The sequence below is a fragment of the Pogona vitticeps genome, chromosome 4 (assembly GCF_051106095.1).
Source record: "Pogona vitticeps strain Pit_001003342236 chromosome 4, PviZW2.1, whole genome shotgun sequence".
NCBI lineage: Eukaryota > Metazoa > Chordata > Lepidosauria > Squamata > Agamidae > Pogona > Pogona vitticeps.
This window is the reverse complement of record NC_135786.1, coordinates 87073903-87089320: the sequence shown is the minus strand read 5'-3', so window position 1 is coordinate 87089320 and position 15418 is coordinate 87073903. Positions and strand designations below refer to the sequence as shown.

The window sequence follows — 15418 nt, the reverse complement described above, 5'->3', positions numbered from 1 at the left end:
CATTGGAACAATAGGATTTATAAAAGTGTTGACTTCATAAATCCCATTCATGCAATAGGACTACTCTATTGGATTGGGCCCTGTGAGATCAAGGTCTTTCAAGCTCCTTTGCCAGGACAATTACAGCCAGTCCTGTCTCCACTAATTATTTATTGTCTAAGCACCCTAACCGTACAAAACAGATTGTGTTGTGAAATTGTATTTTTTAATCATATTTTTCTCATCTTATCAAACGGAGAATAGCCTTGCTCAGGTCATGTTGAAACCAAAGGCTATTAACTCAGAGGAGAAATACACATTATGGAGTGCCCAGCGCTAGGAAAGCAAAATTCTTACAAGTTGACTGCAGGTGAAAGTCACAGCAAGAGCATTTTTCACCTCCTGTAATTTGCAGATTAGCTTGCTTTGTTCTGTGATTGGTCTTCAGGACAAAAAGCACCGGGTTCCTTTAAAGTCTGGCTTTTCAAACATGATACAGTAGTCACTTCTCTACAACACTTGCATTTAAGTGTAATGATAGGCTATCTATAATATTGGTTTCTGCCCTTAATTATGATGTGGTATTTTTTTCCAATTTATTAAAGCATGATTAAGTTGGAGGGGGGCGTATGGCTATAAATAACTACACTGCTAAACTGGAGGTATTGCTTGGTGCAATGAATAACAGCTTTGATGTTGGTTTCACTGTGATGTAGGTAATTACATATTAATTTGTGCATGACTTGGACTTGAGAGTTTACTGCACACCGGGTTGAACTTGCTGGCAATATTCTGCAGTTCTAGGATTATTCATTCATCCATTCATTTTGCAACATTTAAAAAAAACCACTGCCAGTATTAATCTAAGGGACATGGCAACTGTTCAATATAGTAGGTGAAAAGCCATTCACTTGTTTCATAATTGGAAGCTGTTTAATGCTAGTATAAATTTTTTGTTTATGTGGCCAATATTGTCTATTAACACCCCCCAAAGTGAGGAAGCCATTCATGCAGGAAAAGCATGCTTGAAGAGAAAGGTCTTCGGGGCCAGCCTGGCTTCCTCTGGGAGGGGGTTCCAAAGTCTGGGAGCAGCAACAGAGGAGGCCCTCTCTTTTCCCCCCACCAAACACACCTGTGAAAGTGCTGGGACCCAGAGAAAGGCCTCTCCTGATGATCATAACACCTGGGCAGACTCATAACAAGGGTGGGGGGGGGGAGGGATGAAGGGTGATGCTTTATGTCACTCCTCAACAACTGTTGCATTAAAAGAACAGTGATATGAGCATGAGCAGGTGACGTCAACTTTGCAAAAACATACAGTATTGAGAAGCAGCTGATGTTACGTATTCTGGCGTGCATATTAAATGTACTATTTTTATATGATGATTGCCTTAAATTAATTAAACGTAAGAAACAATAATCTCATTGTTTGTTGTTGTTGATGATGACGACGGATTATAGAAACTGATTGTGAGGAAAATTAGTTCTGTGACCCAGATACCTGCCTTTTTACACTAGCAATCATTAGCAGTCATTTTTCTATCATTTTCATCTATATGTTTGGGTTGTGTCTGGACAAAGAAAAGAAAGGGCTGTGCTATAAACAGTTTGGGCCACAGTTTGAAGAGGAGGGGACCTGTGTTGTTCCAGTCACCTGAAGCAGAGGGCAAGGCTTCTACTTGCCAGGCCTGCCCTTGTGTTCTTCCCTAGCGTAACCCTGTCTATATTGCTGAATAAGCAAAACAATCTTGAAGCAACATTATATTGTGGAGTCAGCCCATTGAAACTCAGAACGATTACTTGAGCATGCTTCCATCTTTGTAAAGGACTCACATCCAAACTTTTTGCTAAGGAAGTAAGAAAGCTTGTGTTTATTATGGAAATACACTTGAGATAGGAAAGTTAATAGAAGTGCTTGTCCTAGCTGAGCTGGAGAAGTCAGAAACTAAGGCTGCCCCCTTCATATCTTGAAAACAAAGACATGATGTCTCCTGAGAGCGACTGCAAGAAAATATGTGAGAATCAACAACCTTAAGAACTGTAATTTGTAGCTGAAGGAAGTTCAGTACAGGTCAAATAAAGGACAGTCTAGGACACCCAAATATGTCCTTCTCTATCTACATCTCATACAAAGACCTACATCTTCTTAATTATAAGCTGATTTCCAGCCAGTCACCTCCAAAAGTCTCTGATTTGGGGAAGAAATTCTGAAGTGAGGAGCCTGATCTACACCTATAACCAGAGCTCGAAACTGTCACTGTTTTGGACTGCAAGTCCCCAAATCCCCTAGCCAGTCCAACCACTGGGAGTTGTCTTCCAAAAAAGGTAGATTTTTCAAACTGTGCAGGGTGGCTACATACATATTTCACGTCTCCCACACTCTGGGCAGGAACAGTGTGGGGGCACACACACAGTTGTGTAAATATTAAATACCCAAATAATGTGTTTATAGGGAATGTGGAGAGAGAGTAAACAGTCATCCTACAGTGCCTTTAAACTGGTTGAATTTGTAGCTGATTGGAGACAAAAAGGTGTTAGTAAATTCCAGTTGAGCAGGCAAAGCTCACTGAAATCTGTATCTAAAGACTGTGCTAGATTCATCTGTAAGTCTGGCATGTTTGGGATTTGACTGTCCTCAGAAACGAGACAGGATAATTTTAACCACATATAGGGGGAGTTGCAGGCTCATTTAATCTCCTCAGTTTCACAACGTTGACTTGTTTTGAGTAAGACTATGTGCTTGTTCTTTAATTACAGTCTAAGGATGTGGAATACGTGAATTCGGAATATGGAAAGAATGCTGTGAGACTGATGTGTATTAAACGGGAAGGAAAGGTACACTGCATTAAAGACCTGGAAATGTCCGTTCATCTCAGGCTGGACTCCGTGAATGAATACCTGCATGCTGACAATTGTCAAGTCATCCCTACAGATACCATAAAGAATACGATTCAAGCATTGGCCAAATGCCATGGGGTATGTGTTAAAACAATTGTTTTTAGTCTTTTATAGCTTAATATTTTCTTAGTCTGTTCCATTGTTCTCTTCCCCATCCATTACAATATCAGACATCTGGCAAAAAAAATGAGAGGGTTTGGGAAGATTAAAAAATATGGGTTGGTGTAGAAGAAAAAGAGAGATGAACTGAAGATGAGAGAGGAACAATTTTGAACAAAGATGGGTTCATATATCATACTCTTGGCTAAAGGCTGAACTACATGAGTTGGCAAACACAGCAACAAAGATGCAGCATTAAGACTAAGGGCAAAATCCTATTTCTTCTCCTCATACAGTGGTCTGTGGTGCAAGAGCCTAGCTGGTCATGCAATGGACTATGGCATGATCAGAAGAAACAAATAGGATTATGCCTTAACAAGTTTTATTTAGCCTAGATTTTCATGGACTGCAGCTCTGGCAGATACTGTAGGCTCTGGTGGAGGCTCAATGATAAACATTCTACTGAAAAAGTAATATAAAGCCTCTTCATAAAATGAAATAGGCCATGATAGTTCACAAGAGAAATTCCAAAATCATTGGGGCAGAATCGTGTTTGTTATTTTTTTCTCGTGAAATGATCCATTGCATGAGCATCTGGACGGCTTCCAAATATGCATTAGATGTTGGCATCCAGTAATACCTCCTTGGACAAGCCCAGAAACTGTCCTACCTTTTGGGCAATGGGCTCTTGCAGGAGTAGTCAAAATGAGCAGGATTCTGTCCATGGTGAGGAAGTACCTTTATGAAGGTCAATTAACTATGCAACAAATGGTGGGCAAGTTTAAAGATCTCCAGGTCTCTTCAAATGAGGATAGCAAGATTGGTACAGTAAATGTTTCCTTCTTGCAGAGGAGAAGTACTATGGTATGCAGTCTTAAACATTTTTCAGCTACGGCAAGTCTAGAAGTGAAACTTGTCAGAGCTATGATTCATTTACAACTGGTAGATCTTTTTGAAGTGTACAAATAGCTTCGAAGTTAGAAACACTTACATGATAGTACTGTATAAGCAATTTCCCCCCCTCCAGCATGCTCTTCTTCTTCCACATGGGCAAGAACTTATTGGTTGTGTCAGCTATTATGTGGAGGGGTGCTTCAGAGAGGGGGAAAACATGGTGCAATTGACCTTATAGGTGCACAAAACCTGAACAGGATTTTGGACATCATTCTTCAAAGATTTTTATCCCATTTATGGGAATACAGTACGCATGTATTATTTTTTTAAAAAGGATTATTCCCTCACCCCAGCAGACATTTGATTTATCTATTAAAATACTGTATGTATAAATGATGTCTTGATCGCCAAGATCTTAAAATGTTATGTAAGAAATTCACAAAACAAAATATTCCCTATGAACAGACTAAAAATAGTTTTGAAAGTGAAATGTATACATTCTTTAGCTGTTTTATAGCTTTCCTGTGTTGCTGTTTTTTTTACTGTGTTATTATATTCCTTTCTCTTTTTGTTAACCTCTGTTGTTGGGCAGAATAAATCAACAAATCACAGTCAAAACATTTGTAATGAATTGAAACTACCATGAGACAGACACAGATAACATCTAATCTATTGTTCTTCTTCCTAGATTAAAACAATAGAGGAGTTTGGGCTTCGCATCTGTGAACACTTCGTTACATCCTTTTGCCATGTCATATACTGCAATGCTTTTATCCAGGAGGCTCCCTGGCAGCGCCTGCAGAAGGTACAACATACTTAGATACAGTATCTGGCCCTCAGTGAGTTTGTGCATCTTGGCATTTGTTTCCTGTACATAGGTGGAAATCTAAGGAGAGAGTGAAATCTACATATAGGAGGCAGGATTGGATTTGGTAGGACACTGAAGCACACTTAATATTTATAATATGCTTGTTTCTGACAGCTCTGTTGCTTCCTTGGATATCTTAAAATTCCCAGCACAACGCAAAGCAATCTTATTCACCCATGTCTCTCATTCTTTATCTCTAGGATTGTATCCCGCATGTCCATGCGTTTATGTATAGCTCTGAAGGAATTAGATTTTGTGAAGTGGAACAGACTCGGGACGGTAAGATAATCTTTTCCACTCTTTCGGTAATTTTATGTTTAATCAAAGAAGGTTATCTACAGTTGTTGATGAAGTCTTTATGTTAAAAAGTGAGAAGGAACCTTTCCTGTTTCTGTTTACCTGAGCCTGAAGAGAAGAGAAATATATTCCGGATGGCCATATTGAACACAAAAAAGCAAGTTAGAACTTTGCACTTCCTCCGAGGGAGTGTTAACCTTTCAAAGTAGGTCAGAGTTAGGTTCCAAATGTATGAGGTGCAAGCTGTTGCAGAGTCTTGAATTTTGGTTAAACTCATCTAGCTGCACAGCAGAAGTATAAGGGATTCACAGAGCAGACTATTATGGTAAGCTTCAAGCTTACCACAATAGTCCACCTCTTTTTTTCCCCATCAACTGGCACTTACACTCTCAATAACTCACTCTGCAACATTAGTTGGAGAAAAAAAAATAAAAATGTTTCATTCACTTACCGTTGAACAGATCAGTCAGCAAACTGGGAACAAACATGGCTGCTTGACTTTTTAGAAGAGGCCTCAACTGACTCACAACTTCCAATAGACTAAGGAGAGGAAAAGAAGCTCTGAGCAGAGAGGCGTGATTCTTTTTGAATTCAGAGGCCGGAAAGGAATTATTGGTTAGTGCTGGATAGATTGACAGTCACCCCAGCCCAGAAAGGTCCCTCCCAGCCAAATGTACCAAAGGCAGCCTACAAGACCATAGAACTTCTAAGAACAGATTCACATTTAGAAGCCAATAGCATATTTCCCCTCTAATTAGGGGTGTAACTCCTTCAACATTCTGTGACTAAACAATTGGATTTCTAAAAGAAGCCCTTGTTTAACTCACAGTGATAACAAAACAAAATAAGAGCGAGCTAATATGCAACATGTGCAAAGAACGAAAGAAAGGTCATGCTAGAAGAAATAGAAGCCACAGAGGATATCCTTATGCTTTCAAGGATATCCTACTTGTATTGTCTGGTTTGGTCTGTGATGGTTAGTGATGGTCAAGATTTTCCATGGAGCTACACAGAAGCAGCAGAGATGTCTGAAAGCAAGCCATCCCAGTCCAGGCCCAGAACATGATCGACCATACCAGCACACCTTGGCCCTCGCTCTCATTTTTGGTTTGTGCACCAGGTTCTTAGTTGTTTACAACACTGCAGTACTACAAGTGTTATTTGTAAAACAGCCATGGTATGCTGAGGGTGTATATAAATATTTTCCCACATGCATTGGGTTTCTGAGATAGCTGTTATATTTTTGTTATCAGCTTTCACTCATGACACACTCCTACAGATCCATGAGAATAACTCAGCAAGTAACACACAGTCATCTGATTTGCAGGAAATCGGGGGGGAATACATGGCATCATATCCTTCAGAGACTAAATATTTTATTGTATCCAGAAAATATTCTAATATAACTTTCTTTGCCATATTTGACTTCTCTCTCTCTCTCCCTTTCTCATACATGTATAAAATAAGTACTGCTTAAGATTTAATAAAACACACACAGAGAGAAAGAGAGAGACATGGAAGCACTCACATCAGCCTAGAATTTAAAACCAGAGTGAAATACAGTGGTGCTTCGCTAGACGATTGCCTTGTGGGATGAAAAACTGGCAAGACGATTGGTTTTTGCAATCACTATGGTGCCCCGCAAGACGTTTTTTTCTATGACCGTGCTTCACAAGACTTTTTTTTTAGATCGATGTGTCGCAAGACTTTTTTTTTTTAACCAATGCTTCGCAAGACTTTTTTTTGAGACCAATGCATAGGGAACCTCGCAAGATGATTTTTTTTCGCAAGACCACAATTTTCACGGAACGAATTAAAATCATCTTGCGAGGCACCACTGTAAAATGTATTCCACTTCAAACCCAAATCTTCCTCATTCTCTCATTTTCCAAACAACAAAAAACACTTTAGGGCTGCTATCCCTCATTACCTCTGGGCAGTGTGGGCGGCATATAAATTGAATAAATAAATAAATAAATTTGCCTAACCAAGAAGAGGTCCTGTGGAACTTGACTTACCTGATATATATAGAATTACACAGCATATTTATCTTCAAATATCGCTGCACCTTGAGGAGGAAGCTTAGAGATATAGAATAGCTTTCACTTCCTTAGTTATGTGCTGTCAAGACAGAGCAGACTTACAGTGAACCTAATAGGGCCTTCAAGGTAAGTGAGATATTTAAGGAACAACTTTACCAGTTCTATTCTCCCAGAGAATTTCCATGGCCAAGTTGGGTTTCGAACCTTGGTCCCTAGAGTCCTAGTCTGTCATTATATCACTACACCACACCAGGTAGTCACTAGTCCAAGTGAAATTATTTATTAATGAAAGGAATTGACGTTTCTGTCTTCTAATCTCTCTCGGACTCCAGGTACTCCCATTGTTTTCTCTGGCATTAAAGATCTGAAACTTATGAAAACTACCATGTCTGGATTTCAAGGCTTCTTCAAGGATAAATATACCACACTTCCAGAAAGGAACGAACGAGTGCTATCAGTAGAAACACTAGTCAAGTGGTGCTATTTGCCATGCTCGGAAGGGATTGATTATGATGCTGTATGGTAAAGTGAAAACCTCTGACATGCGGCCCCTTTCCTATCTAATGACTGGCATGATTGATCTATACTGGAGCTACTAGAATGGAAATCACAGTGATGGATAGGATAAGGGAAGTTGTTTTTTTACCTGAGGTCACATGCTAAGGGGATTGCTAAGAGATGGCCTATTTTGCAGGACCAGATAACTCCCTACCTCCTGCCCCTAGAGCAGTGGTCCCCAACCTTGGGCCTCCAGATGTTTTTGGACTTCAATTCCCAGAAATCCTGGCCAGCAGAGGTGATGGGGAAGGCTTCTGGGAGATGGAGTCCAAGAACATCTGGAGGCCCAAGGTTGGAGACCACTGCCCTAGAGCACATATTCAGTCACTGGCTTGTTTTCTTTGTGGCTTACAATCAAACCACACACACACAATGTTAAAAAAGCATAGTCTAGTATCCTGTTGCGAGTCCTGACTAGAGTCAGCTTATTGAATCAACGGAATTTATTCACATGTTGACTTACTCTTTAGCAATCCATTCAGTGGCAACATTCCTGTTATGCAATGCAAGCAAAGTTGTAAGTTTCAGTCCATTCCTTGCTGGTAAATAAAGAGCCCCCATTGCAATTCTCAGGGGCAGATGCTGGCTCAGTACAGGAATGCCCCTACTGAAAATTGTAGCAGGGATTCTTTATTTACTGATGAGGAATGGACCAAAACGTATGACTTGGCTTACATCATGCAACAGGTTTTTTGATACTACTAGTAAAATAGTGACAATAGCATGCAGCTAAATGTCACATTTTAAAAACTGATTAAGAATCTGCAGCCCCACTTTTGATTGTGACCAGCACATATATTTTTAACTATTGCACCTGTGTGTATATAGATTTATATCACCCTCATTCAGGCACACTAGTCCTGACACAATCGGAGCCACAATAGTAATAAAACGATCCTTTCCTGCATGTTATGTATATGACATAGAGTGTATTTTGAGCATTAATCTTACTACCAGTCAGCTATTTTTAAGCTTAGATTTTTTCAAAGGACTGAACAATTGGAACAGACCTTTCCCTGACATTTGGAAGGATACAAATCCTAAGCATGGTGGTGAAAACACTATCTTTCTTCCTTAGGGGTTTTGAGTGTGATAAGTGTGCATTTGTTTACTTTTTGGTTGCTACTTTTAGCTGTGCACACAACACATCTTCCTTCAAAGCCATGCATTTGGGAACATCACATTTTCTGAACGCTCAGATGAAGCATTTTGTAAGTGGGAGAAAAAACAAACTTGTATTGCAGGAACTCCCCTTTGCAATACTGTTTGGGATGCTGCTATGGTTGGGTAGCATAGTTAACTCTATCTCTTCTCTCCATACTCATTTGTCAATCTTCCCATCTTATTTCCACTTCTTTCAAAGCTGTGCATCTGTGTTGATGGGAGAACACATCTTGTCAAACTTGTACTAGTAATGCTGCTGCTATATTGTGAAACTTTTTGTTGATTTTTGGTTGCTAAGGTGGTGGGTGTGCTTTCCCTCACTACACAGGAGAACATTCATCTAGCTACTTTTTTTAAAGCTCATGAACAGTACTGTGGATGCAGTGCCATTCCTCCGTCCCCCAGTATTATTTATATATGTTTATCTTGCACTGTCACTATCACTTGTGGGCCAGATTGTGGCCAAAGAGCATCTGTTGCATGTCTTTGGATTATAATAACCATTACTCATTCCTTTGAAGGAGAACTGCACATGGGTGTGTCCTGGATGCCTTTGCTGGGCCACCTGAAACGGGCCATTATTCACCTTCTTATCAGAAGACGGTCAACTGCATACAGGAATACATACTGAATGAAATTAAAGAGGTCAGTATTATTCTTTTTTTATGAACATTATGTAAACTGTAGTTTTGAGGATGGCTTCCAAAGCTGACAGCTGAGCAGATGACCAGACTTTATTGGTTGAAATCCTGTTGCTCAGTTACACAAACAGTGTAACTTTTAGAGGCAAATTGCCATAAGGTAAAAAATCTCTGTAGGTAATGGTTCCCAACCTTTTCCAAGTTGTGACCCCCTTTTATTATAACCAAGTAACCTGTGGCCCTCCCCAATCCATGTGTGTATAAAAGGTCATTTTTAATGAGGTAAAGTCATCCTTTCTCAGAAAGTAGAAGGTTCTTTATCCTGCTCTGAAAGGTCAAGGGAAAAAATTATTTAACAAGGCTGACAACACATATAAGACAACTTGTGGAAAACCCCCTGCCAGAAAACACTTTGCAACCTTCTTGCGCAGTCATGACTCCTAGGTTGAAAAACACTGCTATTCGCATTTCTGTTGCATACCAAGTCATGTGACTCAGTGTGGAAAAGGTAACATCTACAGAGATTTTGTAATTTACAGCAATTTTCCTCTAAAAGTTATATGTATGAGAAACCTCAAAAGGGCATCACAAATGTACCTCCCTCCCTTTCAATTTGCCTGGCTTTCTACTAGAAAAAAACCCTGAAGGTGACAAACCAAATAAAATATTACTATAAACTATTAATTTAAAAAACATGCATACAAAATAAGCAAGCAAGCCAAAAGCAAAAATATAAAGTTGGAGCCAGTCTCCCTATGAGCAAAACGTTGCTCATGGAGCACTGTGACTAGCAGGATAGTGGTGAAGGCAGTTCTGCATCTTTCCCCCTCTGTTTTCAGCTCACGTTGGCAACAAAACTATTGTTCCAGAACAGTCAGTCCTCCAGAAGTTTGGGAAGTGATGTTGGAGCTTAGAGAGGGAAGGGGCAATTGGCGAAAATACAGTAGCCTCCCCACCTTCCTTCAGCAGGAATTTTCAATTAGATTTTGGGCCCTTCTGGGGATCGAAGGAAACTTCCAATTTAAAGAAGGCCCAAACTGAGTCGCAAGAGCAGGAGAGGGGCAAGGTCTCATACTGATCATGCTTTGATTCCCTGGACATTACAAGGAAGGGAGTGGAGAAGCAGAGGTTCCTGCTAAAGGCCTGAGGTGACCTGTATAAATATGCTTTTAAACAGTGTGTAAGATTCTTGTGGCCCCTAAATGTGTGTGTGTGTGTGTGTGTGTGTGTATGTGCACGCGCGCATGGTTTTCTTTTTCTTTTGTCTTTTCAGATTGCAGAGGTGGAAGTGATCTTATCCAACATCCACAACTTAGAGGCAGATCTGTCAGCTCTCGGCTTATGCAATGACAAGGAGGTGATGAAATTCATTTCTCTTCTATTCAGTGGGCCAGACTTTTTTTTTTTAATTCTGTTGACAATTCTTCAGAAAATCTATTGTTATGGCCAGAATGATTTGACCTTCAGACAGGAGATCCACATATGTTCAAATGACCCCTTTGAACCTTATTTTCTCCAAAATGTGTTTGATATATCCTTGTTAATTTTATTTAGTTTTATGAGTGACAATTGACATTTATGAACTGTTTTAAAAACTTTCTTTTAGAACTTTTTAAAACATTTGTTAGACTTGGCCAATAATGATTTATAAAGCTGCATGGTCCATATTTTTGCCCAGTATTCTTCTGATATATTAAGATTTAGATTTGTTTCCCAACACATCACAACTCCAATATAAGTACTGTATCTTGTTGCACATTAATATTCTTATAAATAATGAGATCAATTCTCTTTTTTAAATTAAAATTGTCTTTCATATAATAAGTATTGTAAGTGCTCTAATAAGACTGGAGGTATTACACAACTGAGTTGCGAAAATGTTTATATGAATTAATTGGAGCCAGTTAATCTTTATTTGAATAGTTTTTTCTTTTAACTGTCTACATGAAACTGGTTTTTCTCTTATAGATAAATGCAGCCATATATAGAAAATTTAATACTCTACATCTGAGAACATTTCACTGTGGAAATATTTAGAGAGGAGAGGAAGAAACATTGAACACAGTCTCAGAGCACATCAATAGTACAAACTGTACCTTGTTTAAGAGGTCACTGGATCTTCTCACAGAGAAGGTCTCCAACAAATGATCCTCAGGATCCTGACACATTCAATATTTCTATGAGAGTTCTATGAACTGTTGTGGAAAGACTTCCATTTTATACCAAAGGTAGCTCCCTAGCGTCAAAAACAAGCTTAAGGCAGGAGACTGATTGGGTTTTAGGACAGCTGAAAATGTCATGGTAACTGTGGTGATTGTCATAGCATAAGCACACTTTGTCCTATTTTAATTTTTCTGAAAATAATTATTGCCTGTCTCTAATCTGGAATTGTAAGCATGTAATAAGACAGAGATCAGTTCATGGCTGCTTCCAGCATCATTTCTTCTTCTTCTAAATTAATAATTGTGAAAACAATAAATGGGCGAGAAATTTGTTGGATCTGCATTTTAATGTAAGCTGGTACAGGCCACATTTCCTTGCAGGAAAAAAAAAGGCTCACAACCCAAAACTCCCTGTTGGATGAAGCTTGGTCCTGAAAAAATGAGAACTTCACCACATTTTACCAGTTTGCAAATCTGTCCTGAAACATGTTCTTTTAGCACAAAGCCCCAAGGATATGAATCCTCCAGGGAACTAGAACTGTGGTTTTAAATTAAGAATATTTTTGCCAAACCTCCATCTATATTACTTTTGGCTTTATACCATTTCAGTAGCTATGGCTCCGAGAGAAATCTGGAAATGACCATTTGATCCTATTGATGGGGTACCCATTACAGTATTTGGAGCCAGACCTTCTAGTTCTTTACATAAAATTTATTCCTAAGAACAAAAAGAAGCTGCCAAACCAATTTAAATCTGTGGTATAGCTATGTCCAAAGAAGACCAGATAAATGTTCTTTTAAGTCAATTGTTGGCACTAAAGTGAGAGACCAGCCATTCTCATGTGTTTGCTTTTTTTTTTTAATGTACAGATCTTTATGCCTATAGATATGCCATTTGGTGCTTGTGCATCTACACTGCGCAGGAAAAAGGATTCAGAAACAGAGTGCCACACTCCGCTAGAATGCAAGCCTTGTCACTCTGTGGGATGGAAGTCTGGCCGTAGGGTGAACTAAAAAGCCAACTCCCTCGTGAGAACATCACCTTGAGCAAAAAAATTAAAATATATTATCTGAGCATGCATTATTTACTCTGCACTTTTCTTGATATCCCGCTAGCTCAATGTGCAATTAGAAGTAACATTTTCAAAGGTAGCCTAAAGGAAATCATATGCTAACAGCATGATGAATTTCTTTCTGTTCCTTTTGAAAATCAGAGTGAAAAGTAACCCACCAGAAGACAATGGGTTGAAACCAGGCACAACCAGACTTATTGTTGAAATTAATAGGTCTAAGGTTAGTCACGAGTAGCTTGAATCCAGTTGATTTCATTGGGTTTGTTCTAAGCATGACTGCGTTTGGATATATCCTAATGATTTTGCAGGCTTCCTGAAAAACAGGACTTACCATGTACAGTTTTTTCAATTTTGAGTAGCCTCTTGGTGGGTTACCATTAAAATATTATTTTTGTTTATATTGTGACAATGGCTGCAATCCTGGTGGCACAAATGTATACTGTGCAGGATGGATGATGTCATCAACTCACAACTGATAACTTTATTTAAATTAATAATGCCCTATGTCCCCCGCTTCAAGATGCCGAGGCTGCCTAGGGATCCATTTTGCCCTAGGAAAGCCTTTGGGATGGTAGGGGTAGCTTTTAATATTGGAAAATTCCCACTGGATCACTGCTGGAGGTGCCAGTTTGGCATCACAAGTAGCAATTTTCTAGTACTGAGGCTCCTCCCTGTCCCCGGTGCCCAAAAACGTCCCTAGGGCAAAAGGGATCTCTAGGGAGGCTCAAGACCTGAAGTGGGAGGAGGAATAGGACATTTTAAATATAAGTAAATTAAAAGTATCTATCATCAGATTATGATGTCATCTGGTTTGCAGAGTAAAAATGTATGCCTTTAGGATTTCAGCCATTATGTGCAATCTCACAGTTCCGATTGCTTGATTTCCAAAGGAGCTACGTTACACTGAGCCCTGCTGACTGGGGATCTGAAGTTTTTCCTGTTTAATAAATTATGTATACATAAGGCCTATTTATCTGCTAAATGTAATGAATAGTAGTAGCATGGCATTCTGCATATATGGTGTTAGCTTGGTCATAATAGTAATGACGTTAATGTTGGCAGATTGCAATTTCGGTAACATGATGATGAGTATCCTATTCTAGCATTCTGCTCTTCTGGTACAGAAATCTGTATCATAGGTGGGTAAGCAAAGAGCTGCTGTATGTCTGCTTATATCATTGGTTGTAAGGCATGGTGAAGGTACCTTTGAGCTATCTTTGTAGACCTAAGTAGATCTTCTTTAATAAATTTCAACCTATTTTCCCCCAATTAATAGTGTCTGGATTTATAAGTAAACATATTTAAAAACCAAAGCATGTATCAGTACTGGCAATAAAAATAAATAAATGATAAAACAGAACATAACTGAGAACTGCCTTCTTTGAACAAGAGCAGAAGTCCATCCAAAACATTCCCCCCCCTCCTCTTGATGCTGGATTGGGGGTTTCTGGAAGTTGTACTCTAAAAATGTAAATTTTCCAAGTTCTGATCAAGGGAATCTCACAATTATGCATGAAAATGACTGCTTTATTTGGGCAGAGAACTTTCATTCAGAGGAGACGCATTCTTCCTAGGACGTTGCTGGATGCCTCTTCAGCCACTGGGTCTCAGTCTAGCTTCTGATGTTGCAACAGAGCAAGAAAAACATACCTCTTTCCTCACACTTTACGTACACCAAGCTTCCAGAAGCGAACTACAGAGCCCAGCACCAATCCTCTGGGGAGAATCTATTAATAAGAATTGTGTGCCGTCAAGTCAGTTCTGACTTATGGCAGTACTTTTCAGGCGCTTTTAGACAGAAAGTACGCAGAAGTGGTTTACTATTCCCTTCTTCCGGGGGCATCCCGGGACTGGGCAGCTTTCCAAAGGTCACACAAACTGGCTCTTCTGGAATACATAGCGAGAAACTGAACTTTCGACCTCTGGCTCCGCAGACAGATGCCCAACTCACTGAACTATCCAGCAAGCTATTACTTGGGTATTAAACTTATCAAACAAATGCCTGTGTGATTTAATTGCAGCCTGAATTGCAAATCCACATCCTGATCGAACTTCATTCACTTATCCTCAAACTGGCCGTCTGTCCTAAACACTTTGATAAATCCTATACAGTATATATCACCCAAATAAAAAATAAAAAACTGGAAAAAAATCTATAACCTTTTTTTGTGCTTCAGTTTCCCTTAAATGACAGTAACACATTATTAATCACATGGAAAATGATACTATAAAACTAGAAAAAAAGAAATTGGAGGTAGGGCTAATAAACACAAATTTTAATTCCACTTGAGCTCTGGGTTTCTCCTGTCTTTTGTACAGTGGTGCCTCGCTAGACAGTTACCCTGCATGACAGTTTTTTCGCTAGACATTGGCTTTTTGCAATCGCTATAGCGATTCGCAAAACAGTGATTCCTATGGGGGAATTTCGCTGGACAATGTTGGGTCCCTGCTTTGCAAACTGATTTTTGCTAGATGATGATTTTGACAGCTTCCTCCGCACTCACAAAACAGGTGGTTTCGGGACCTAAGCTTTGCAAGACAGCGATTTAAACAGCTGATCGGCGGTTCGCAAAGCGGCTTTCCTATGGCCGATCTTCACTAGACAATGACAATTCTTCCCCATTGGAACGCATTAAACAGGTTTCAATGCATTCCAATGGGGAAATGCTTTTCGCTAGACAATGATTTCGCTAAACAGCAATTTCAGTGGAACGGATTATCATCGTCTAGCGAGGCACTACTA

At 39.4% G+C, this 15418-nt stretch overlaps 1 protein-coding gene across 1 annotated transcript; it reads left to right on the top strand.

Moving 5' to 3' along the window:
* The first annotated feature begins 608 nt into the window (after positions 1–608).
* LOC110079741 (uricase) lies at positions 609–13483 on the top strand. Its single transcript, XM_078393064.1, has 8 exons — positions 609–641; positions 2737–2955; positions 4559–4675; positions 4939–5017; positions 7410–7599; positions 9321–9444; positions 10714–10797; positions 12473–13483. The coding sequence occupies exons 1-8, from the start codon at positions 609–611 to the stop codon at positions 12614–12616; spliced, it is 990 nt and encodes a 329-aa protein (XP_078249190.1). The 3' UTR covers positions 12617–13483.
* Positions 13484–15418: the final 1935 nt, after the last annotated feature.